This window comes from Hemiscyllium ocellatum, chromosome 19, assembly GCF_020745735.1.
Source record: "Hemiscyllium ocellatum isolate sHemOce1 chromosome 19, sHemOce1.pat.X.cur, whole genome shotgun sequence".
Taxonomy (NCBI): domain Eukaryota; kingdom Metazoa; phylum Chordata; class Chondrichthyes; order Orectolobiformes; family Hemiscylliidae; genus Hemiscyllium; species Hemiscyllium ocellatum.
In genome coordinates, this window is record NC_083419.1 from 16,614,058 (window position 1) to 16,640,312 (window position 26,255).

The window sequence follows — 26,255 nt, forward strand, 5'->3', positions numbered from 1 at the left end:
GAGACACAACCAAAAGGAAAACCACTCTAGTTAGTTAATGTCCCTTATCAGGTAGGAAACCTGCCATCCTTACCAGGTGTGCCCTATGTGCAACTCCAGGCACACAGCAACGTGGTTGACTTTTGACTACCCTCTGAAATAACCTTTGAATCCACTCAGTTCAAGGGTGTTTAGGGACATCTTATGAAAGAATAAATTAAATTCTGCGTTGCTGGTCTGTCCAGAATTGTAGCTGCAATCACTAATGATCTGCTCCTCTTTTCTCCACCTTTCCTGGCTGTCGTTGTCTCCTTGGTTAAGGTAGCCAGACTGATGTCCATCACTATTAGTTTTTGTACAGTCGGTTCTGATGTAACGTGATAGTTCCATTCTCGTGCAGTCTCCCATTATAAGAAAGTTGCGCATAGCCGTACCATTTAAACTAATGGGGTCGGAATTGGTGTTATAGCCAATACAGGTAAAGAAAGTTTGTGTGTTCTACAAATAAAGGTCTAAATTCTTCATTCGTGTTAAAGTCAATTTGTATTGAAGAAACATGTTGTAGACAAAACTGACTGTGCTTAAATGTAAAATCCATTGGAGATAGTACAAATTGGATAATACTGCCTGAAGTTTAGTGTATGCATGCTTCTTGCGTTTGTGCTCTAAAAATGAAGATTTGCGCTTTACCTGATTATTACTGATTTAAAATAGAATTTCAATAATTTAGTTTTGTTCTCCAAATGCTTTTCTCTGAAAAAGTCATTGATTGACCTGGAGAATATTTGCTGCTCCTAATGAAAAATTCTTTGCTTAATTTTGTTTAGGCCCTACATTATTGTGAAGAACAGACAACCAGCAGTGACAAATAAGCATATTGAAGAGCTATCTCAGGGCTACAGGTGACCTCAATATTAATTTACGAACATCAACGTGTTTTATTTTTGTTGAAATAGGTGGCTTAATGTACACTGTGCAGTAGCAGTTTATTCCTTCCCTTGCAATCCTACAGTGGGTCAATCCAGGATACTGGGTGGGTGAGCCTGTTAGGTGGAGAATCAGAATTGCCCTACGGAGCGAGCAAATTTCTGGCCTGTTCTTTTTGCTGCCCAGTTTCTGCCTAATAACTAGCTGTTGAGTGGATTTCAGCTGATTACCCAACTGCTTACTGTTTTAAATGTGCATGACATGTAGAAGGGCACAAGATGGGGAAAAGTGATATTGATGAAAACAACAAATGCTGGAGATCACAGCAGGTCAGTTTGATGCCTTCGATTTAGTCTAAAATATTTTGCTCCCTATATTAGGTCCCAAATCCTTGCCAGTGTTTTCACTAGCCTTACTACTCTGACCATAAGATATGGGAGCAGAATTAGGTCATTTCGTCCACTGAGTTTGCTCAGCCATTCGATCATGGCTGATGTGTTCTCAGCCCCCAGAGAACATGAGCTAAAAATTATGTCTCACAATTACTTTTAATCCAAGGGAATTATTTCTGTGTCTCCAGGACGTCTCTACAATCTTGAATGTTCAATTGAATTTTATAAACATTTCCTTTTGCGTAACTTTTGAGCTAGCTGGTCTATCAATGAAATGCTCGGTTCTAATCCCCTCCTCTTCATTCCTTTGGTGTTCATTTGGCTGTTGAAGTTTGGTAGAATTTCATGGATGTTAGGCACCTTCAAAGCAAGTTGTCATACCTGTACCTGAACGCATCACTCATTCCACAGATTTCATGTGTGTGCTTTCCCTGTTACTATGGAAGCAGCGAGGACTAACACTGTAACATGCGTGACCATTAAGACTGGTGGTTTTTCTTTAAACCATTGGTGAATTCAAAGGACAGGCTGCCAGAACAAAACAGCATTTGTGTCTCAGAGAAAAGCAGCAAAATTAACAAAGGTGTGCACTCAATAACCTTGTTGGGTTTGACTGAATGCTGTAAAATCTGCCGTGCAGTATGTGCCTTTTGATTTGCAATTTGTCACAAAGTGTAGAAAAACTCATTTAGAATGGAAATAGACCCCAAAGAGTGACATTCCCAGTGGATTTGTGTGTCCCGGTACACACACATTTCTACCTTCAGAAACAGAAGTGCAGATGAGGGGAAAATGAAACATTTGTGTGAATAAGTGAGACCTTGGGATACAGAACATAAAGCCTAGGAATAAGAGTAGGCCATTCAGCCCCTCTAGACTGTTCTACCATTCATTGAAATTGTGGCTGATCTGTGGCCTAACTCCATATATCTGCCTTTGGCCCATATATCTGTCTTTGGCCCATACTGCTTCATACCTTTTGCTTAACAAAAATATATCAGTCTCAGCGTTAAAGCTAATGACTGATCTAGCATTGACTGCTGTTTGTGGAAGAGAATTCCAAACCTCTACCACCCTCTATGTAGAAGTGCTTCTTAACATCCCTCCTGAATGATCTGGCTTTAATGTTTTAGACTATGCCCTTAGTTCTAGGATCCCCAACCAGAGGAAACAGTTATCTTTATCTACCCTGTCATTTCCTGTTAATATCTTGAAGACTTTGATCAGATTGCCTATTAACCCTCTAAATTCTGGAGAAAACGGGTCTAATTTGTGTAATCTCTCCATGTAACCCTTGAATCCAGGTATCATTCTTGTAAACCTATGTTGTACTTTCTCCAAGGCCAGTGATGAAACTCATTGGCTTTTTTCCTTGGAGAGAAAATTTTTCATTTGTATAACACTTGTCACAACCAGACATGATGCATTTTACAGACAATTAAGTGTACTTTGAAGTGTAGTTATTGTTATAAGGTATAGACGAGTTGGACTAAAGCGTCTGTTTCCATGCTGTACAGCTCTATAACTCTAAACAAGACAGCCAGATTGGCTACAGCAAACTCTTAACAAACAACAATGCGGAAATAATCAGACAATCCAACTGCTGCCTCAGCGCCAGAGACCCGGGTTCAATTCCCACCTCAGGCAACTGTCTGTGTGGAGATTGCACATTCTCCCTGTGTCTGCGTGGGTTTCCTCCAAGTGCTCCGGTTTCCTCCCACAGTCCAAAGATGTGCAGGTTAGGTGAATTGGCCATTTAAATTGCCCATAGTGTTAGGTGAAGGGGTAAATGTAGGGGAATGGATCTGGGTGGGTTGCTCTTTGGAGAGTCGGTGTGGACTTGTTGGGCCGAAGGGCCTGTTTCCACACTAAGTAATCTAATCTAATCTAAGGTGTGACATTGATTTAAGGAATAAGTATTGACACTGGGAATAACTCAACTTTGTAAAATTGCCATGGGATCGATCTTGCCTACCTGAAAGCAGATTCTGCCTCTGTTTAACGTCTCATGTGACAGCAGGTATAACAGTGCAGCACTGCATTACTGCTGCTGCAACAGTAGTTGTCCATAAGACATAGGAGCAGAAATTAGACCTTTCAGCCTGTTGAGTCTGCTCCGCCATTCAATCCTGGGCTGATTATGTTTCTGAATCCCAATCTCCCGCTTTCTCTCCAAAACCCTTGATCCCCTTGACAATCAAGAACTTATCTATCTCCGTATTAAATACACTTAGTGACCTGGCCTCCACAGACATCTGTGGCAGTGAATTCCATAGATTCACCACTCTAGCTGAAGAAATTTCTCTTTATCACCATTCTAAAAGGTCTTCCCTTTAATGTAAGGCTGTGCCCTCTGATCCTATTCTCTCTCACCAATGGAAACGTCTTCCCAACATCTCTGTCCAGGCCATTCAGTATTCCGTAAGTTTCGATTTGACTTCCCCTCATCCTTCTGAACTTCGAGTATAGACCTAGAGTCCTCAAATGTTTCTTATGTTAAGCTTTTCATTTCTGGGACCGTGCACACGAACCATTCTCGTGTCAACAAGTCTTGGGTGGGAATTCAGTCTGAAATCTTGTGACTCAGAGATGAATGCGTATACTACCAACTGAGCCATGATTGACACCCACTTATTTTACTTGCTTCGTAAAATTTTTAGTGATGTGCAGGTATTCCCACATTTAATAGTACTACTTCGTTTTGACGTGGTTCCAAAAATAATGAGGTTCTCTGAGTAGAGTGCATTCTTTTTAATCATGGTTTCTGCACATGCTCAGTGCATTTTATTTGGACTTTCCCCTGCTGATCTTTCTTGCTTGGTCGATAAATGTTGAAACCTTCTGTCTGAGGCTACGAATGCTGATTTAATTTAAAAAGTTAGGGAGGAGTTGGATAAACGGCATTTAAGGAAATAAAGATATAGTTTAGGGATTGAAGATGCCTCTGCTATAATGAACACAATCCTGGAAGAACTCAGCAGGTCAGGGAATGGGTGAGGTGAAAAGCAGGTTACATGTCTGAAGGGAATGATGATGCCAGACAAAAGGAACTGGGAATGAAACAAGCAATGAAAGGAAACATTTCAGATTTCCATCATCCTTAGCATTTTCTTGTGTATTATTGTGAAGGTTGGTTTAATTTTTATGATTCCTGACCAGGTCCTTTGAAGACTTCCTGCATGAAGGATTAGTGGAATACCTTGATGTCAATGAAGAAAATGATTGCTATATTGCTCTTTATGAGCATATGATCAACAAGTAAGTTTAAAAACTTTTAAATGCAGGAATGATTTTATATAAAATCATTTTAAAAATAATTCTGCACACAGAAAATATTTTTCATTTTAACTTTAAAAAGTCCATGTGTGGGGTAATGATGCCTGGATATAAAATGTTATAAATACACAACTTCCATTTTTCTGGAAGTTCCATTTTTCTCTTTTTTCCTCCATATCTTTGATCCCCTAATGCAGTAAAGTTCTTTCCACCTCGTTAAACTCCAATTTAACAAAAGTCATTTGGAGTTGAGGATCTCCATATTTTTACTTTAGTTTACATTGCGTGGGATCTTGATAGAAATTGTCCTCATGGGTTCATGAAGGGCAGGTCATGCTTAACTAATTTTTTGGAGTTCTATGAAGACGCTATGAACACTGTGTGGACAATGGGGACCAAGTACATGTGGTGTATCTAGATTTCCAAAAGGCATTTGACAAGGTGCCACACAAGGCTGCTGCATAAGATAAAGGTGCATGGCATTATGGGCAATGTATTAGTGTGGATAGAGGATTTGTTAACCATCAGGAAGCAAAGACTGAAAATAAACGAGTGCTATTCTGGTTGGCAATCTGTGGTGTAAGAGAGGTGAGGACAGCTGATGCTTGGGAGTTGGAGTTGAAGAGTGTGGCGCTGGAAGAGCACAGCAGCAGCATCCAAGGAGCAGGAGAGGGCTGATGAAGGGCTTATGCCCAAAATGTTGACTCCTGCTCCTCCAGATGTTGTCTGACCTGCTGTGCCTTTCCAGTGCCACACTTTTTGACAGTAATTAGTGGTGTACCTCGGATCGGTGTTGGGACCACAATTATCCACAATTTACATAGATGATTTTGGAGTTGGGGACCATGTGTAGTGTGTCAAAGTTTACAAATGATTATGGTGAGTGGTAGACCAAAGTGTGTAGAGGACTGTGAAACCTTGCAAAGGGACATAGTTTAAGTGAGTGGGCAAAGGTCTTTCACATGGAATACAATGTTAATAAATGTGATGTCATCCATTTTGGGAGAAATAGCAGTAAAAAGGACTATTACTTGAATAGTCAGAAGTTGCAGCGTGTTATTATGCAGAGGGACCTGGGTGTCCTTGTGCAGGAATCACAATGTTGGTCTGCAAGTGTAACAGGTAATTAAGCAAGGCAAATGGAATTGTGTCCTTCATTGCTAAAGGGATTGAGTTTAAAAGCAGAAAGGTTATATTATAGCTGTATAGGGTAACACACCTGGAGTACTGAGTGCAGTTTTGGTTTCCTTACTTGAGAAAGGATGTACTGGCATTAAAAGGAGTGCAGAGGAGGTTGATTCTGGAGTTGAGGGGTTTGGTTTATGAGGGGAGAGTGAGTAGACTGGGATTGTATTCATTGGAATTTCGAAGACTGAGGGGGATCTTGTAGAAATATATAAAATTATTCGGGGAATACGTAAGGTACAAGTAGAGAGGGTGTTTCCATCTTCTGGTGAAACTAGAATAACAGGGCATAGTCTCAAAATTGGCGGGAGCAAATTTAGGACTGAATTGAGAAGGAACTTCCTAACCTAGAGGATTGTGAATCTATGGAATTGCCTGTCTAGTGAAATGGTTGAGGCTTCCTCATTGAATGTTTTTAAAGCTCAGACAGCAAGTGCAGTAGAGGAATTAAGGGTGATGGTGAGATGGCAGATGTGTGGAGCTAAGGCCATGCGAAGTCCAACTATGACTGAAAACTCAATTGGATTTACCATGTAAATAGTGGCCACAAAAGTAGGTATACAGAGCTGAGCACATATACTGCAGAACAAATCTGGCCAGGGCTCCTGGCAGCTTTTCCCCTTATATTATCATCTCGAGTTTTATCCAAATGTGAGTGTTGGCACCATCTACTTCTCTCGTGTCACGAGAATTTCTAGAAGCATGGCATTCCAACTGGAACTCTGTCAACAAACACATCGAGTTAGATTCCATCTACCACCCCCTGAGAAAAAGAACAGGAAGTGACTTCACAGGAAATGACACCACCAACCCAACAAAACTCAAACATATAAATAGAAAGCAGGGGTTTTCAGCATTGCTTCGCATGAGGTCCACTGAAGATTTACCTAGAAAGGTAACAAAACATCTGGAAATGAACCTATGTCCATAATGTGATATTATGTGGATGATCTCCAAACCAGGGAACATCTCCACCTCCCATTAACATGCCAAATGTGCTGCACTAGCATCAGGCTCCTTTGCCAATCAAGCACCCACAGAACCCAGGACCAGAGATGCATCGCCATGACTGTATGGTCGTTCATACTTGTTAGCAAGTTCTTGCAGCTGCTGTGGGCTCGAATGTGAATATTATTGATTAATTGTAGAGCTACAGTTTTAGATTTGGTTGTGTGGCTATTTGTGAAACACATTAGACTTTCTCTTCATGTCAAAGGCACTTTAACAACACCAGTATTCTCTGAATTGTGTGGAACAGCTGAGGGTTCTTCTGTCCAACCTGTTTGACCAGCTTATGCTTAGACCTTACTGAAGTAGTTCCGCTGTCCTCTTTCTACGTAGCCTTTGAGATGTTTTCTGTTTGCATATATTTTCAATGTATTTTTGAAAATTGCTGTTGAATCTGCTTCAGTTGCTCCTTTTGAGTCGTGCATTCCCGTCTCCCCTCTGGCAGTTTTGCCAATTATTTTAATTCTGTCACTTCTGGTTACAAAGCCTTCTACCACTGGAAGCATTTTCTCCTTATTTACTTTATTGTTTTGAACATCTGTATTAAATTTCTCTCTCAACTTGTTTGTTCTGTGGAGACAATGTTGTTCTATGGGAAAAAAAACTGCTTCTAATACACTTAATTCCCATTCTAGAACTCTTTTATTTTCAGAATTATTGTAATGGATGAGCTAAAATTAAGTAAGCAGGTCGCTCGGTTCTACTTTCCTGCTGGCATTTCCGATGTGCAGATATTGATATGTCTGTATTGTTTTCCTGTTTAAAGTGATTTGAAATTTACTCTCGCTGATTATTACAGATTTACGACCCACTTGGAAATTGAGCCATTTACACTTCTTGGTGTATGTGCAGGGCTAATTCCCTACCCTCACCACAATCAGTCTCCAAGGAACACCTACCAGTGTGCCATGGGGAAGCAAGCCATGGGTAAGAGTTACTTACCTTGTGAAATGTTCATGCAACTTCTGCTTAAACAGCCTATTTCTGAAGGAAAGAGAAACTGAATAATCAAAGAGTGAGTTTGTTCCAACTGGTTGGTGAATGGGCACAAGAGAGCCAGACTGAGAATTGTCATTGGCTGAAGTGAAGGGGTGATTAGAGTAATTTTTGTTCTCAAAGCTGTTATTCAAACAGGGAATGCTTTATCCTAAGGAGCCAGAGATACAGGGCATGCAATTTATTTAAAGGAAATTTGACAAAGATTTGAAAGCCAGGTTATAAAATAAGAGGGGAAGAAGGGAAGGGAAATATGATTTGATGAGATTGGATCAGTTTAAAGCAAAGTTGAGTGACCACTTTCCCTGTGTAAATTCAATAATTCTTGATTATATTGTGAAGAACATTATTTATCACTCTGTTCCTGTACTGATTTTCTGAGCATTTGTTTCGTTGTGTGTTGTTCCTGTCACTGCTCTTTACTGGGAGTGGGTCAGTGGTGCAAGACCAGCACTAAAGATTTCTCCTAATTGCTTTCTGTGTTTGTACCCGTTTGACATCATTTTCAAAGTGAGCAGTTTGTTGCCACACACCGTTAAGTAGGATCAGTGCATACAGAACTGCAAATCGATATATATGCAGAGTCCCATTGTTGGTTTTGTGTGTGAAGCTTTTTGTGTTTTTGTTTTGGAGTGTCATTTGCAATTCATTGTCTGTTTTTTTTTCCCTGTGTGGCTGGTGTATTCAGCTGCCCAGACCTGAGCTTGTACAATCAGCTCCCTGGATACAGTGACTGGTCGTCACTTCTGACGTTAGAAAGCGAGGTGACTGTCGAAACATGGATGTAAATGTTGAGCAGGTTGAATGCATAGCCATGATTAATGGCACCATCGTGACATTGTGCAGCCTTTGTGAAAAAAAACGAATTGCTTTTAACTGAGGACTATTGGCTGAACCAACTTCCCACACAATCAGATTAACTTAAGGATATTTGGGATGAGGGACTTCAGTTATGAGGAAAGACTGGACCAAGGAAGGTTAAGGGGAGATTTTATAACAGGTGTTCAAAATTACAAGAGGTTTCGATGGTGTGAGTAATGAGATTTAAGATAACTAACAAAAGAACCAAAAAGAAGATGGGAAATTGTTTTACTAGGATATTGCATTGACCTTACAAAAAGCAATAGACATAGATTCAATAATAACTTGCAAAAAAAAGTATGAAAAAATCTTAAAGGAAAGATGAAGAGGGTGTGAGACTGATGTGATAACAACTTTCTGTGAGAATTAAATATCACAGAAGGAGGCCATTTGTTTAAAAAATATATCAATTAGTTCCATTCCTCTGCCCTTTTCCCATTGCCTTCCTTTTTTAACTGATTGATTACGTTTAAATGAAACAGTAAAAGACCTATTAAAGAAACTGTTTAAAGTAGTCCATGCAACACCTGTATTTTCAGTTTATACTCAGTTTATATATTGTGTAAATTATGTGCCTGCAATTTTCTAAGTTTCCCTCCTTTTTGATCAAGATTGAGATGCGGTAACAATCCCTTGCTCTCAGCAATTTAAGAAGTTGTGCACCAAGCAGAGTCAAGCCAGGAACAAAACCAAAGCAGAGGTCCTTACAGAGCTTATTTCAAATATTTAAATAATTACCAAGTTTGCACTACAGAAACTCACATGCTTGCTCCTCAGCAGGTTATGTTTGGGGCAGTATGGCATACTGATTAGTATTAGTGCCTCACAGCACCAGGGACTTGAGTTCAGTTTCACCCTTGGGTGACTCTGTGTAGAGTTTGCACATTCTCCCTGTGTCCACGTGGGTTTCCTTTCGGTGGTTCAGTTTCCTCCCATAATCCAAAGATGTGCAGGTTAGATGGATTGGCCTCGCTAAATTGTCCATAGTATCCAGGAATGTGTAGGTTAGGTAGATTAGCCATGGGAAATGTGGGGTATGAGGATCGGGTAGGGAGGTGCATCTGATTGGGTTCTCTTTGGAGGGTCATTATGGACTGGATGAGCCAAATGGCCTCCTTCCATACTGTTGGGATTCTATGGATTCTATTCTGTTTGGAAAATAGATTACTAAGCCGATGCTATTGTTTCATTTGTCAGGGCAATGAAATTGTTTGTTTCTGCATTTGCTAATGAGGTATGAATTTACTAAACAGCAATTTCCCACTGTCCTACTGAACTAATACATTCCTAGTTGTGACAAAAACTGGATTATTCAAGTCTTGCCTTTTCCAAGGGTAAATGATCCTAAAGTTGAAAAGTGTGGTGCTGGAAAAGGAGAGCAGGTCAGGCAGCATCCGAGGAGCAGGAGAGTCGACATTTCAGGCATAAGCCCTTCATCAGGAGTGATTCTAAAGGCAATCCATGAATTTTTATATTGTAACCAAGAACCTAATGAAGTCCCAACTAAAAAAATAATGAATCAAATTTAATTAAGGGGAGATTATCTATCCTTATTGCACCTGTTTCAGGTTGGTATTTTGCTTTCTTTTACATGATTTTGTTTTTGAATTTGATTTATACATAAAGATGAAATCACACAGTTGCTATAAGATTATTTTCATCATGCAGCTGGTAAGTTCTGTCTTGTGTCCCTGCAGGTACTATAGGCTACAACCAGCGGAATCGGATTGACACTCTCATGTACCTGCTCGCCTATCCTCAGAAACCCATGGTGAAAACCAAATCCATAGAGCTAATTGACTTTGAAAAGCTCCCAGCGGGGCAGAATGCCACAGTGGCTGTGATGAGCTACAGCGGTTATGATATTGAAGATGCTCTCGTCCTAAATAAGGCTTCTTTGGACCGAGGTGATGTAGGCCAAATTATTTAATTCCTTAACCTTTTCAATTTATGCTCTTAATTTGCAGAATTGTGTGTTTTTTGTTAACCACTAAGGAGGAGGAAAGAACTTGCCTGTTATCTCCTTAAGACATTTGAAAATGAAATGCTTTTGGTAGTGAAATTGTCCTCGTTATTTAGGAAACACAGATAATTTGCAAATAGCAAGTTCTACAACAAAAAAATCAAGGTGATAATGACCAAATAATTTGATTTGGTGATGTTGGTTGTGAGATAAATGTTGGCCTGGACACTTTGGGTGAACTTCACTTGTGTACTTACGAATAATAAAAATGAATTTTTCACATTTTGTGTTAGAGGCAAGAATAACATCTCAGCCAAGCGATGGCACTTGGCAGTGCAGCACTCTTTCAGTATGTGTCACCCCTGTTTTTTGTTCAATTCTTATGGAGTGGACTTGAACCTGCAACCTTCTGTTCAGAGGAGTGCTATTCACTGAGCTGTGGCTGGCATAGGCTAGTTGGCTTCACCAGTAACACCAGCAACCTGAGATTTACCTAGTCACAATCATCAGAATGACATTCAATTTACCGTGGAAATGTGAACTCAGCAAATTAACTCTTCCTGGTGTAGAGTACATTGTCGCTGGTCATTCCTTGTGTGTTCCAGGAAATGGACTCCAAAGCTTCCGTATTAAATACTACAAAACAGGACAACTGTCCAAATTCCGTTCGTTACAAACGTGGGATGGAATTTGATGAGGGGTGTGGGTGAAGACCTCCTTGTGTGACCTTTTGGGAAAGCATTGGCTTCGCCTGGATGTCCCAGAGTCCGTGCTTCCTGAAACGTTTTCCACTCTTGCAGCATTCTTGACAATGGTTGTGACTCACCCCCACCCCACAGTGAGGTCTAACGGAAGTTGGTGTGAGGGGTCATTGGGGAGGGAGGGTGAGCCCGGGGATGGAATGTGCAAACCAGAAAAGTGTTTGATCTTTGGGGATGTTTTAAAGCACCTATATTTCCATTGGCCTTTTTTGGAGTAGAAGTTGGGGTCAAACATTACAGGCCCCATTAAGCCAAGACCACCACTTAAAAGAAAATAAGGATTTACGGGACGGGGGCCTTACTGCTGTTAATGCTAGCGTCCACAAAATCCTCTCTGTACCTCACTGGCAGTTGTAACCCATTATTTGGGAAACTCACCTTAAGCGTCTCATGGTGGTGCCACTAGTGTTAAACTGCGCCATGTGGGCAAACAGCCAGGGCCTATAACCTTGTTATAGGTTGGATACAAGATGTATGCTCTTCCTATGTCCAACAGAAGGACCACTTGCAGCAAGGCAGGAAGGACGCAGCTCTGACCTTTATCACTGCTCCCCCTTTCTAGGGCCTTCTCAGTGTTCCTGCCCCATTCACGTTCTTCTGTGAGAGAGGGCTCCAGTGTTGATGCCCCAGCCTCTGGGACCTGCTGCAAGGTGGACAGTGGCCACTGCAACTGATTTACGCCGGAGTGCAGTCAGCCTCTGATTATCTGGTACCCCTCAACAGGTAGAATATGTGCTCCCATCCCACCAGAAAGTAGAAACTCAATGTCAGCAGTCAATGGATTGCCTAATTGGGATTTAATCTTAGCAAAGCTTTTGAAAATGGTTATTGCAAAGCGTCTTTGGATTGGCCTGCCATTGCAACCACTGAACTCCAACTGTGAAACCTGAATTGGAGGCTCACGTTTTGACCACCGTTAGTTCTTGAGCTCGTTAGCTCCAAGTCCTTATTAACTCCTCAGATGTTAGAACCTCGTGTACTCCGTATGAAACTGCACTGCATTGTTAATCTGTGATGTCCATCACACTTTCTTTGACCTAGAGATTGCTAGTATGAAAGATTAATCTCTCCAGCACACCATCTAGACGAAAATCAGTAGGTATTATATTTCTTCACTGTCTTGAACCTGACAAATTCAAAACAAACAGCAACAGAGCATCTGCTTTTGTTTATAATCACTGTAAGTTGGAACGATTTCTAGGCAGTTATGAATTGTGGGTATTAGTCGCCATTACAATGGCAGCTTGTTTTCTGTTTCACCCTTTATTGCAGTAAAATGTTGAAGGCATTTCAGATGTAATCAAACAAAATGTCCATCCTGAGGCAGGGCTTCCCAAAGTGGGGTCGAGACCCTCAAGTGGAGCTGCAGGCTCCCAGGTAGTAATGGCCACTATGGATCTCTGACCCAGTTATAGAAGCAAAGCCCAGCTCCAGTTGGGTCCCTCATTCTCTCAGGGCACCCCCTCTGAAAGGTCTTCCTACTCAAGAATGTCTGCACCAATCCTTCACAGTACTCAGTGTGATTGGTGATAATTTTGAAACCTCAAAATGGGGTAAGCAATGTTTGAAAGATACTGTTGTCAGGAGATGATATTCGGACAAATGGCGAGAGGAATTTAGAGGCTGAGGGTTTCATAAAAGGAACTCCAGTGCTGTGAGCTCTGATTGCAAAATACAAAACTGGCAATGATAAAACAATTTAAAATTGGGGATGTAAAATAGTGCAAAATTCGAAAAGTGCAGAAATCTTGGATAGTTCTAGAATTAGATGTCATATTTGACTCAGGAATTGGCATCTGACCACGTCTGCTCCATCAGCAATACTGAAAATGTGTTGCTGGAAAAGCGCAGCAGGTCAAGCAGCATCCAAGGAGCAGGAGAATCGATGTTTTGGGCATGAGCCCTTCATCAGGAATGCTGCCATCAGCAATACTGCCTACTCCCATCTCTGATGTCTCTGTCTCATCTACCTCTTGTCTATATCTTCGGTGCTCCTAGATTAGGCTGAGCTGACTTAGCCTGCCTTCTGAACCTGCATCCTCTATAAACTTGAGCTCATCCAAATCTTTGCTTGATTCCTATTTTACACTTTGGCTCACCCGTTGCTCTGTGCCCATTTAAGCTACATTAGCTCCTGTTGCACCAGAACTCCAAACAAACTCTTAGCACACTTTATGCTTGGGACAGTTTAATCTAATTTCCTCTTGCATCCACTGCGCTGAAATATTTAAACACCTATGAATGTTTGTGAGAAGGATGTCGCCTGTCCCTTAAGTTATTAGCTTTACATCAGAAACAGTTAGTATAAAGATTTCTCCTCTGGTCAGTGATGTAGCATTGTTAACTTGGTGAAATGTTAACTGGGGAATAGCTGTTCATTTCCATTGCATCCGTAATCTCTTTTGTCAACCATGTTATAATCCTGAAAACCAGATGATGTAGAATAGATCTTGAGCTCATCTTTCCTTCTTACATAAGCATTTGTTTACAGTGATGCACTCAAGTTATAAGCACGCGCCTCCTAACCCAATAATTGTAAGTTTCAGCCTGCCGGTTTACAGGGGCACAAGTAAATTCCAAGTTAATGCCTATCACTTCCATACAAGTAAGCACAGTTAATATGCAGTTAACACCCAACATCATAGAATTGTTGGAGTTAGTAAAGCAGGAGAAAGTGAGGACTGCAGATGCTGGAGATCAGATTTAATAAAGCCTTCAGATTTCCCCCCTCCTGAATGTGTTTTGCAAACACTGGTTTGTGAAAGGTTTTTGATACAGCAATAAGAATTTCTAAAGCTGGTGCCATTTATTCTACAGACCATCTGCAGTTCCTACCCTGATCTCATGGCACTGCCCCCACCCCACTTCTCCCAACGCTTCTGCTTTTGTTTCTCAGTTTATCAGTGCCATGGGAACTAAATGCTCCAAGGGATGTTAAGTACCAGTAAGAACTTCAGAAACTGGCACACAATTAAGCACTACTGAGTGCTAATCGTTGCTTTTATCTTTCCTCCAAGGTTTTGGAAGATGTCTGGTGTATAAAAATGCTAAATGTACACTTAAACGTTATACAAATCAGACTTTCGATAAAGTCATGGGTCCAATGCTTGATGCAGCTACACGGAAGCCAATTTGGCGGCATGAAATTTTAGACGCAGATGGTATTTGCTCACCAGGTAAGAGAAGATGATGGTGGGTTAAATCAAAGGATGATCAAACTTGCATTTTATTCAATTAAGTGTTTTTGCCACATATACCCTGTCAACCCTTTCATTTTCCTGAAGATTTCTGTCAGGTTACTCTTCTTTCCTAGATGGGGTTTAAATAAAAAAAGTCTCCAGTATTATGAAAACAGTAACAGTTATTACTATGCTGTCACTTGCAGTCGAAGTCAACTGGCATTAGTTATCTCCAATCCAAACATGAATAAAATAAATGGCCCAGGAAGTATTAGTCGACTTCCAGTCGCCATGGGACCTTTCTCAGCACTGCTTCCTGGCTTTTAAAACTGCCGATAAAGCTTAGAAATTAGAAGGGCGAACACTTAGCTTTGATTTTAACTTGTCCAGTTAGTACAATATAAAGGAGGAAATCCATCACTAGTCAGTCATTGGATGTTTATATTGAAGAAACTCTATTTTTCTCTCTCTCAAGATAGTTCCAGTGGTATTAAAATTTAAACAAGCAGTTGGTCCTTTTCTTTATATATAGTTTTATTAAGAAAAAATAGATTTTTAAATATTACAACAAATACAAAACAATGCAATTAAAACAGTACAAAAGTAAACCCAAATAATAAAAAAAATTCCCCAACCCACCCTCCTATACAAATGTATAAACATATATAGAGAAGTATAAAATTTTTTAAAAAACCTATACTACCTATTTAACTAACTAAATAAATACCTAACAACAAACAAATAAATAGTAATAACTCAACCCAACCAAACAAAACACTCATACATTCACAGTTCCTCCTCCCTGGATATTGGACTCATGAAACACAATCATTACAGCTATATAAAAGCCCTTGTTAGTGTGGCAGATAAATCCGTGTACAGGTATTTCAAAAAGGGTTGCCATGTCTTGTAAAAATTCTCAGTTTTGTCGTGTACCATATTTGTGAGAAAATCCAGGGGAATATGCTCCATAACAATCTTCCGCCAACCCGACAGGCCTGGGGGGTTTTTGGATATCCAACCTAGCAACATATTCTTCCTTGCACAGGATGTAAGAATATTGAAAAGTTTTTTTCTTATGCGCGTATGCAGGAAATACAAATGGTAGGCCCAAAAGGAGAGAAATAGGGTCCTTCTCCACCCCTCCACCTAAAATCCTCTCCATTGCACTCACCACAGCGCTCCAATATGTTTGAAGCCTGTCACAAGACCAAAGACAATGGGTAAGAGTACCCGTACAGACCTTGCACTTGGAACATGCTGAAGATACCCGATTTAAATTTTGACAAACGGTCTAGGGCTAAGTGGACCCTGTGGAGAATCTTCAGCTGTAAAGCATGGGTCCTATTGCAAATTGATATCTTCATTGCATTCTCCCAAATATCCTCCCATGCCTCTGAAGAAACTTCAACACCCAGCTCTCTTTCCTACATCGTGCTGAGTCGATCAGACTCATCTGAGATGGCACCCCCCAATTGGTGATATAAAGCACTGACAGAGAGTGTACTCTTAGCCCTTAGTATCCCTCTTTCTATGTCAGATTTGTAGGGATCAGTCAAAAATGTGGTTTTTTTTTAATAAAATCCCTAACTTGAAAAAAAGAAAGAGGTCTCTATTAGGTAACTCGTACGTCCGTACTAACTGATTGAAGGACATCATCATATCTCTCTCAAATAAATCACCCATGCAAGATATACCTTTAGCTGCCCAACGTTTAAATCCTGAATCTATCATACCTGGTTGAAAACCCAGCATACCCACTAAAGGTGTAAACAAAGATGTTTTGCCAATATTGCCTTCCCTCTGCCGAATTGCCCTCCATGCTTTAACAGTATTGATGACTATTGGGTTATGACAATATTCCCTAACTGTCCTCACCTTGTCCAAAAACAGCAAACTGGTAAGGGGTCATCTTGCCTGGGAGGCTTTGATATCTAGCCATATTGAAAGAGGGTCCCCACAAACCCAATCACTCAAGTAGGTCAAAAGGGAGCTTAATTGGTAATTTTTAATGCCTGGAGGGTCTCTTTCACCCCACCCACCCCCATCTCTAATCTGTGAGGCAACTGCAGTTTGGCTAATTTAATGAGGGGCCGTTTACGGTGCCAGATAAATGAGCTGAACCAACCGTTCGATCTCCTGAGTGTCTGTTTGTTTATTGAAAATCAGGGGGAGCATCTGTAAAGGGTGTAGCAAACGAGGAGAATATTCATCTTAAGCGCTATCCAACCCAACCATGAGACTGGAAGTGCCTCCCATCTTTGGAGATCTTGTTTAATTTTTTCAAATAATTGAGTAAAATTGGCTTTGAACAGCCAATCCAGAACTGGAGCAATCAGTATGTTCAAATACACAAAGCCCCCCCTCCACTCCCCCGTGACCACCTAAATGGGAATCTATAGTCACTCAAGAGCCAAATTTTTTGTAAGACCACCCATAGGCATAGCCTTTGATTTAGCAAAATTAATGTTATACCCTGACAAAGCGCCAAACGTGTGAATGCATTGTATCAGGCAAGGCACTAAAACTGCTGGAAATTAGAACATCCTCTGCATACAGTGATATCTTATGTAATTTTGACCCCACTTCTGGAGCTGATATATTGCGATCCCCACGAATGGCCTCTGCCAATGGTTCAATCACCAACGTAAAAAGTAATGGTGAAAGGGGACAGCCCTACCGGCTGCCCCTAGAAATATTAAAATTGCTTGATCGTACCCTGTTGGTAATGACCGCCGCAAGATGTACACTGTAGAGAACCTTTACCCATCTTATGAAAACTTCGCCCAGACCAAACCGATCTAGAGTATAGAAAAGGTACGGCCACTCAACTTGGTCAAATGCCTTCTCTGCCTCTAAAGAAATCACCAATCCCTGTATTGACTGCTGTTGGCATGCTTGAATTACGTTAAGCAGCCTCCTAATGCTATTGGAGGATCTGCGACCCTTTGTGAAGCCCGTCTGATTCTCTTTAATAATAGAGGGTAACACAGTCTCCAGCCTTAACGCGAGAGTCTTAGAGAGGATCTTAAAGTCCACATTTAAGAGCGAGATGGGCCTGTACGAAACACAGTCTTCCGGATCCTTCCCTTTTTTTTAAGGATAAGTGAAATATTGGCCTTTCTTAGAGATGGTGGGAGACAAACATGACTGTATGAATCTTAGATCTCTAGTTGGTCCTTTTCTATCGATCAGAAAAACCCTCACTCTTGGCACCTGCAGTGAATCGCACCACGAATTGGAATTGGTGCAATAGTTTCAATCTTTTACTCCATTGCAGTGTAAGTTTCTGGTGAGAAACCCTCTCCAATTTTGCTTTTTATTTCTGGCTAGGTGAGAAAGTGGAAAACAGACAAGTGCTGGTGAACAAATCAATGCCGACAGTTACGCAGACTCCGTTAGAGGGAGCCGCACAATCTCAACAGCCGCAGTTTCGCGATGTCCCAATCACGTATGTTTAAATGCAGATCTCTGTCACTTGTGGAATTGCATCTCTGGGATTGTCAGGGTGGGGTGGGATTTTTTGGGGAAAATTGAGAGGAATTTGGTTGACAAGCATCATTATATTGGTGGAGAACTCATCATATTGAAGAAAAGATCATGCCTAGAACGCTTCACCCCCTCAGAATATTATCCAGGTTGCTTCAAAGCCAGTAAATTGTTTTGCAGTGCAATTGTCATTATTAAAGATTGTGTACTCAGTTTGCTCATAAGGTTCCAGAAATAACAATGAGATAAAAAAGGAAATCAACTTTGGGAACAAAAAGAGGGCATTCAGCACATTGAGCTTGTTCCACAATTTAATCCGATTGAGACTGGTCTATCAATCCATTCATCTGCGTCAATATCTTTATAGTCTAACCCAACAAAAATCTATCTGTCAACTTAAAATATCCAATTGATCCTCCGTATCAACTGCATCTGGGGGTATGGGGTGTGTGGAACTCCTGATTCCCGCTACTCTTTGTGAACAAATTCTTCTTGATTTCTGTTCTGGTGACCTTGTTCTGATTGTAAAGTTCTGTCCCCTTGTTCTTGTTTTACCCCCAAGCCAGAGAAAATAGTTTCTCTTTATCTAGCCTGCTGTATCCCTTTTGTTGTTGATAATACATTTCTTCATGTTGGCTTTTAAAACCTCTTTGAGCCTCTTCTGTTGTTTGCCTCTTTTACATTTGCCTCCTTAAAACTGGGAGCAGAAGATTTGTTTTGGCAGACGTTCATCTTTCATCTGAACAACATGACTGCTTAGTTGGTTCTTGATGATGTATACTTCACTGTTTGTTGTATTTTGCTTCATTCAGCATGTTGACGTTCAAGATGTTTCAAAGGCAGTGTTGATGGAACTTTTCAAGTGCCTTCAGATGTCGTCGGTATGTTGTCCAAATTTCTGATGCATACAGGAGCGTTGGGATCACCACTGCTTTGTACGCTAACATTTTTCAATTCCAAGAAGACTCCGATCATCTATCAACTGTCACCGACTAAGACAAATCAGATAGAACTATCAATTCAACTTGGCAAAACAACTCTGGAAAATGTGGACTGCTTTCCATATCTTGGAAGTCACCTCTCATCCCATGTCGACCTTTATGACGAGATCCAACATTGTCTTAAATGCACTGGAACGGTTTTTGGACTTCTCCAAACAAGAGTCTTTCATGATTGTGACATCTGGACAAAATGTTAGTGTACAAAGCAGTGGTGATCCCAGCGCTCCTGTATGCATCAGAAGCTTGGACAACATACCGACGACATCTGAAGGCACTTGAAAAGTTCCACCAACGTTACCTTTGAAACATCTTGAATATCAGCTGGGAAGATAGAAGAAGAACCAACATCAGCATGCTGAATGAAACAAAACAACGAGCATTGAAGCCTACGTCATCACGAACCAATTAAGATGGAGTGGTCATGTTCGGATGAAAGACTAACGTCTGCCAAGATAAATCTGCTACTCCCAGCTTAAATGTGGCCCTGCCTTGTGCTGCAACTCAGGCAACTTCAACCCAGCCTGGGTTTTCATTTTTCAGTAAGAGCTAGGACACTGCACCGAGTGAATATGGTGAGTTTCTTCAGTATGATGCGTAAAAGGAAAGAGCTGATCCCTATTGTCGGTCTGATGGCTCTCACTGCATCCAGGGCTAGCACCGTCTCCATTTACTTCCTCCTCATTGAACCTAACGTCATACTCAATAAGACGGGAAATCCTACTCCCTGAGAAGACGTGGACCCCAAGAAACTCCAGAAGCTGATAATGATTAACCAGAGGTGGGAGCCATGGTGAAGCGTTACAGCAAGTAATGGAGCAGATTATCTCATCAGCATTGAACGTTTCACTGATTCCTGACCTGAAATTCTACTGGAGAGGAACAGCAGCACTTATGTTTGAGTTTTAGGTTGAAAAAGTGTCAATTTCTACCCCACCAACTCCTCCCTCTCTCCCTCCCTCTCTTAATTTGTGCCTTTGTCTTCAGGATGAGTGGCTTCACTGTGGATGGGCAGATGCGAAACAGCAACTTGTGTGTTTTCATTCAAACTATTCCTACTGAGAAGATCATTTAGTGTGAAATAAATAGTGTCTAATTTTAAAAAAAGGCAAATACAAAAGAGGCAGATAATAAGAGATTCAAAGACGCTTTAAGAGCCAACATGAAGAAATGTAACATCGATGTCCACAATTGGGAAACCAATGCCAAGGACCGGATACTCTGGCAAACCATCATCCGAGAAGGAACAGCAACTTTCGAAGCCAACAGATATGCAGAACTAGAACAAAAGAGAAGAAAATGGAAAGTGAGGCAGCAACAACCAAAGGCCGATCTGCCATCTGGTACTACTTGTCCTCAGTGCGGAAGAACATTCAAAGCCAAGATTGGTCTCATCAGGCATCTGAGAGCCCATAAATAGATCAACGGAACAAAGGCCATCATCTTCAACCTCTAGGGATAGCCATGTCAACGATCCCTTTTAACGTTTTAAATACTTTGATCGGATTGCCTCTCAGTCAGCTAAATGAAGAAGCCAATTTCCTCATAATTTAACCTTTTGTTGCTGATTTAGTGATGAGTGCTGGCCACTAAGAACTGACTTGCTCTTCTAATGTTGCCCAAAAACAGGCAGGTGGGTCCTCGGTTCAGTGTCACATCTGCCAAGTTTGGCCCTTCTGTCAGTGAAGCACTCCCTCAGTACTACACTGGAATTATCAACCTGTTCACATCTGTCGTGGAGCTTGAACCACTGATACTTTGGTTCAGCTGAGACTGATGCTACTAGATGTGAGGACAGTAAGAGGTGAAATATATAAGACCTGAAATGGTCTTGGTAAAGAGCCTGAGGAAATGATACTTCCTCTTGATAGAGAATCTAGAATTAATTGGGGGAGGGGGGGTTAGTGTTTTAAAAAATCAGGCTTTCTTCGTTTTAAAGAGTTTAGACATAAACATTTCTTTTGAGAACCATAGGTCTTTTTTGTTTCCTTTACCCTTTCAGCAAGAGAGTTCCAGAGTCCTTGAATGTTTTTTAAGATTTACAAAGCAAGGGTTTGAAAGGTTCAGGCATAGGTGGAAATGCGGATTTGAGGCTGCAATCCAATAAACCACGATGTTGAATGGTGGACCGAGCTAAAGGGGCTAAATGATCTACTCCTAATTTCTATTTTGGTACTTATAAATGTCTCTTTTATATTAATAGCTACAAAGGAGCAACAGATTCATATATTGAGAAGGTGATGATCTCTTCAAACTCAGAAGACGCATTTCTAATTAAAATTCTGCTGAGACAGACAAGACGTCCCGAGATTGGTGACAAATTCAGCAGCCGACACGGCCAGAAAGGTAAGTTATTACTGCAATTTAAATGCTTCCGATTACATTCTATGTTTAGAACATAGAAAAGTACAGCACTGAACAGGTCCTTCAGCCCACGATGTTGTTCCAAGGATTATTCCTAATCTAAAATAAAATAATCTAACCTGCGCACCCTTGATTCACTGCTGTCCATGTGCACGTCCAGCAGTGTCTCTCATGACTCTGCTTCCACCACCACTGCTGGCAACGCATTCCATGCATTCACAACTCTGTGTAATGAACCTACCTCTGTCATCTCCTCTATACCTTCCTCCTAACATCTTAAAACTATGACCCCTCGTGCCAGTTAATCCTGCCCTGGGGAAAAGTCTCTGGCTATTGTTTCTATCCATGCCTCTCATTACCTTTGTATACCTTGATCAGGTCACCTCTCTTCCTCCTCCTCTCCAAAGAGAAAAGTCCGAGCTTCGTCAACCTCCGTTCATAAGACAAGTCTTCCAGTCCAGTCAGCATCCTGGTAAACCACCTTCACCCTTTCCAAAGCCTCTGAATCTTTCTTACAATAGGGTGACCAGAACTGCACACAGTATTCCAAGTGTGGTCTCACCAGGGGCTTGTAGAGCTGCAGGAAAACCTCATGGCTCTTAAACTCTATCCCTCTGTTTATGAAAGCCAAAACACCATATGCTTTCTTAACAGCCCCATCCACTTGCGTGGCAACTTTGAGGGATCTATGCACTTGAACACCAAGATCCTGCTGTTCCTCCACACTGCCAAGAATCCTGTCTTTAATCCTATATTCATCATTTGGTTTCAACCTTCCAAAATACATCACTTCATATTTATCGAGATTAAACTCTGTCATTTCTCAGCCCAGCTCCGCATCATGTCTATGTCGCACTGCAGCCTGCAGTAGCCCTCGATACTGTCAACTGTACCTCCAACCTTTGTGTCATCGGCAAATTTACTAACCCACCCCTCAACCTCCTCATCCAAGTCATTTATAAAAACTACAAAGAGCGAGGTCCAAGAACAGAGCCCTGTGGGCACCACTCACCTCCAGGCAGAATACTTTCCATCTACAACCACTCTCTGCCTTCTATCAGCCAACCAATACTGAATCCAGATAGTCAAATCTCCCTGTATCCCATCCCATCCCTTCTGACTTTATGAATGAGCCTACTGTGGGGAACCTTATCAAATGCCTTGCTGAAATCCATTTATATCACGTCCACTGCTCAACCTTCGACCTGTCTGGTCACCTCCTCAAAGAACTCAATAATATTTGTAAGGCATGACCCATCCCTCTCAAAGCTATGTGAAAACAATGACCGCAGATGCTGGAAACCAGATTCTGGATTAGTGGTGCTGGAAGAGCACAACAGTTCAGGCAGCAACCGAGGGCCAGTAAAATCGACGTTTCGGGCAAAAGCCCTTCATCAGGAATAAAGGCAGAGAGATAAGCTAGAGGAGGGTGGGGGTGGGGAGAAAGTAGCATAGAGTATAATAGGTGAGTGGGGGAGGGGATGAAGGTGACCTTCACTCACGCTATGCTTTTCCAAATAGTCATAAATCCTATCCCTCAGGATTCTTTCCAAAACCTTGCTGACCATAGACGTAAGACTGACTGACTGACTGGTCTATAATTGCCAAGGATTTCCCTATTACCCTTCTTGAAAAGAGGAACAACATTTGCCTCCCTCCTATCCTCCAGTACGACTCCCATGGAGAGTGAGGAAGCAAAACTCTTCACCAGTGGCTTAGTAACCCCCTTTCTCGCTTCCTGGAGCAAACTAGGATAAATCTGGTCTGGCCCTGGGGACTGATCAATCTTAAAATTTCTAGCACATACAACTTCATCAATCTTGATCTGTTCAAGCCTATTTCCCAGCTCCTCAAAGTTCTCATTCACAACAAAGTCCCTTTCCTTAGTGAAAACCGAAGCAAAAAACTCATTTAGTGCTTCCCGTATCTGTTCAGACTCCACGCCCAAGTTCCCTACACTATCCCTGTCCAGCCCTACCTTCTCCCTGATTACTCTCTTATTCCTCACGTATGAGTAAGATGCCTTTGGATTCTCCTTACTCCTCCTTTCCAAGCCTTTTTCATGCCCCCACCTAGCTATCCTCAGCCCAATTCTGAGGTCCTTTCTAGCAAGCCTGTAATCCTCTTAAAGCTATGCGAGACCCTTGCTTTCTCCACCTTACATAAGCTGCCTCCTTCCTTTTGACGAGAAGCTCTTCTGTTCTCATCATCCAAGGCTCCTTAATTTTATTCCTCCTTGCCTGTCTCAGAGGAACAAGTTTGTGTCACTCGCAACAACTGCTCTTTAAATAGTCTCCACATGTCAATTGCACCCAGTCTGTACTTCCCAACTCCTGTCTGATAGCGTCATAATTTCCTTTTCTCCAATTAAATATCTTCCCTTGGTAACTGCTTCTTTTCCTCTGCAAGGCTATGATAAATGTGAGGAGAAAGTGAGGTCTGCAGATGCTGGAGATCAGAGCCGAAAATGTGTTGCTGGAAAAGCGCAGGAGGTCAGGCAGCATCCAAGGAACAGGAAATTCGACATTTCGGGCATAGTTGTAGTCACTGTCACCAAAGTGTTCTCCCACTGCGAGATCTGATACCTGTCCTGGCCCATTGCTGAGCACCAAATCCAAAAAGACCTCTCTCCTTTTCCTTCTGTCTACAAAGAAACCTCAATTATCTGAATATTGGATTATCAGAAGGAGATCTTGAGGTCCCGATAGAAACATTACATCAGAAACGTGTTTCCAACAGTGATCTCGTCTTTTGTTTACAGTGATTAAACAGGCACCGCCTCCAAATGACTGACCTTCCGCCCTCTCCCTCTCCGCACACTTTCCCTGGAGTTCTACAGAGGCGTGCACCTGAAACCCCTGTCCCCCAGATAATCTCTCCAACATTGTCCTATATAGGGCAAATATGGGACCTGTCAAAAGGTTGCAGTAAAGTGTGTGTGTGTGTGCGCGCAATTTGAAGACTTAGCCTGCAAAAGCAGCTGCAGCAGCAGCAGCAGTCTTGTTGGTGTTCCAGAGAGGGAGCAGGGGCATGCGGGGCGCAGTGTTGGACGGGTTCGAGGGGCAGGGGTGATGTTGGATGGAGTTGGGGGGAGAGGGCAGACGGGGTTGGGGGTGGGGGCTTGAGTGCTGTGTGCTGCTGCAGTATCCTGAACGAAGAGCAGACTTTAAAAACTCTGAGCCCAGAGGAAAGGCATTTAATCGATTATCCGAACAAAATAGTGTCTGCCCATCATGTTCTGCCACAAGGTTCCCCTGTACATATTGAGTAAGGAAACCCTTCTGAACACACCTGACAAAAACGGTTCCATCCAAACCATCTGCACTAAGGATTTTCCAGTCAATATTAGGAAAGTTGAAGTCACCCATAACAACAATCCTGCTACATCTGCATTTTTCCAAAATCTGCCGACCTATGTGTTCTTCAATCTCTCTATTGCTATTAGGGGGTCTGTAGAAAACCCCCAGTTGGGAGGCTACTCCTTTGCTGTTTCTAACTTCCAGTAGACAAATCTTCCTTGACAATCTTCGTTTCTGTAGCTCTCTGATTAGCAATGCTACATCCCACCTTTTTTTTCCACCCTCCCTGTTGTTTTTAAATGTTCTAAACCCTGGAACATCTAGCAACTATTCCTGCCCCTGTGAAACCATGTCTCTGTTATGGCCATAACAACATCATAGCCCCAAGTACTGATCCATGCTCTAAGTTCATCACTCATTTCTGACACTCCTTGCATTAAAGCAGACACATTTTAACCGATCCGTTTGTTTCATTACTTGAAAAACCTTCCCTATAGATTCACTACATCCTGTCACTGCCCCCCCCCACCTCAGATATGTAACTCTGGTTCCCATTCCCCTGCCAAACTAGTTGAAACCCTTCCGAACCACTACCGAATCTCCCACCCAGGACATTGGTGTCCCTCCAGTTCAGGTGCGACCCGTGATTCATGTACAGGTCCCACCTTCCCCAGAAGGCATCCCAATGGTCTAAGTATCTGAAGCCCTCCCGCTTGCACCAACCTCGCAGCCACGTGTTAAGCTGCACTTAACTGTGACAGGTGACTGTTCCTCACCTCACTGTCTTGTGGCACCGGTAACAAACCTGAGATCACTACTCTACTCGTCCTTCTCTTCAGCTTCCAACCTAGCGCTCTGTAATCCCTTTCCTGGCTATATCATTGGTGCCGTCATGTACCACAATTTCTGGCTACTTATCCTCCCCTTCAGAATCCCGCAAACCCGACCGGCGACATCCTGGACCCTGGCACCGGGGAGGCAACATATCTTGGAGTCCCATTCCTGACCACAAAATCTCCTGTCAATCCATCTAACTGATGAGTACCCTACCGCTAGTGCTTTTCAGTTCTTCTCTGCCAGCTCCTCCCCCACCCCACCTCCCCCGCCACCAACTTCCTTCCTGAGCCTCAGTGCCAGAGACCTGACAACTATGGCATTCCCCTGCTCGGCCATCCCCACCAGCAGTATCCAAACAGTATACTGATTGCTGAGGGGGACAGACACAGGGGAGCCCTGCTCTGTCCATCCGTTCCCTTTCCTCCCCCTGACTGTAACCCAGCTGTACATCCTCTCAATTTCCCCCTCAGCCTCCCGGATGATCCCCAGTTCATCCCGCTCCAGTTCCCTAACTTGGGTTTCGAGGAGCTGGAGTTGGATGCACTTCCCGCAGATGTGGTTATGTCTCTCACCTGCCACATTCTGCAGGAGGAACATGCAACTGCCCTAACAGCCATACCCTTCTAATCTGAAAGCCCGCACAGGACGAAACAAGGAAGAGAAGAAAAAAAATGAGAGAAACTGAAAACTTAACAAGTTTACAGACTCTTACTAAGGTTAGAGGAGGTGGGTGGGAGAGAG

The 26,255-nt window shown here is 42.1% G+C and overlaps 1 protein-coding gene across 1 annotated transcript in view; it reads left to right on the top strand.

Moving 5' to 3' along the window:
* The window catches only part of polr3b (polymerase (RNA) III (DNA directed) polypeptide B), a 90,015-nt gene that overhangs the window by 43,861 nt on the left and 19,899 nt on the right, over nucleotides 1–26,255 (top strand). Inside the window, exons 17-23 of the mRNA XM_060839701.1 lie at nucleotides 807–881; nucleotides 4,458–4,556; nucleotides 7,567–7,694; nucleotides 10,322–10,531; nucleotides 14,366–14,524; nucleotides 17,861–17,978; nucleotides 21,218–21,360. Coding sequence (XP_060695684.1) covers nucleotides 807–881; nucleotides 4,458–4,556; nucleotides 7,567–7,694; nucleotides 10,322–10,531; nucleotides 14,366–14,524; nucleotides 17,861–17,978; nucleotides 21,218–21,360 — 932 coding nt within the window. The remainder of the gene's footprint in view (nucleotides 1–806; nucleotides 882–4,457; nucleotides 4,557–7,566; nucleotides 7,695–10,321; nucleotides 10,532–14,365; nucleotides 14,525–17,860; nucleotides 17,979–21,217; nucleotides 21,361–26,255) is intronic.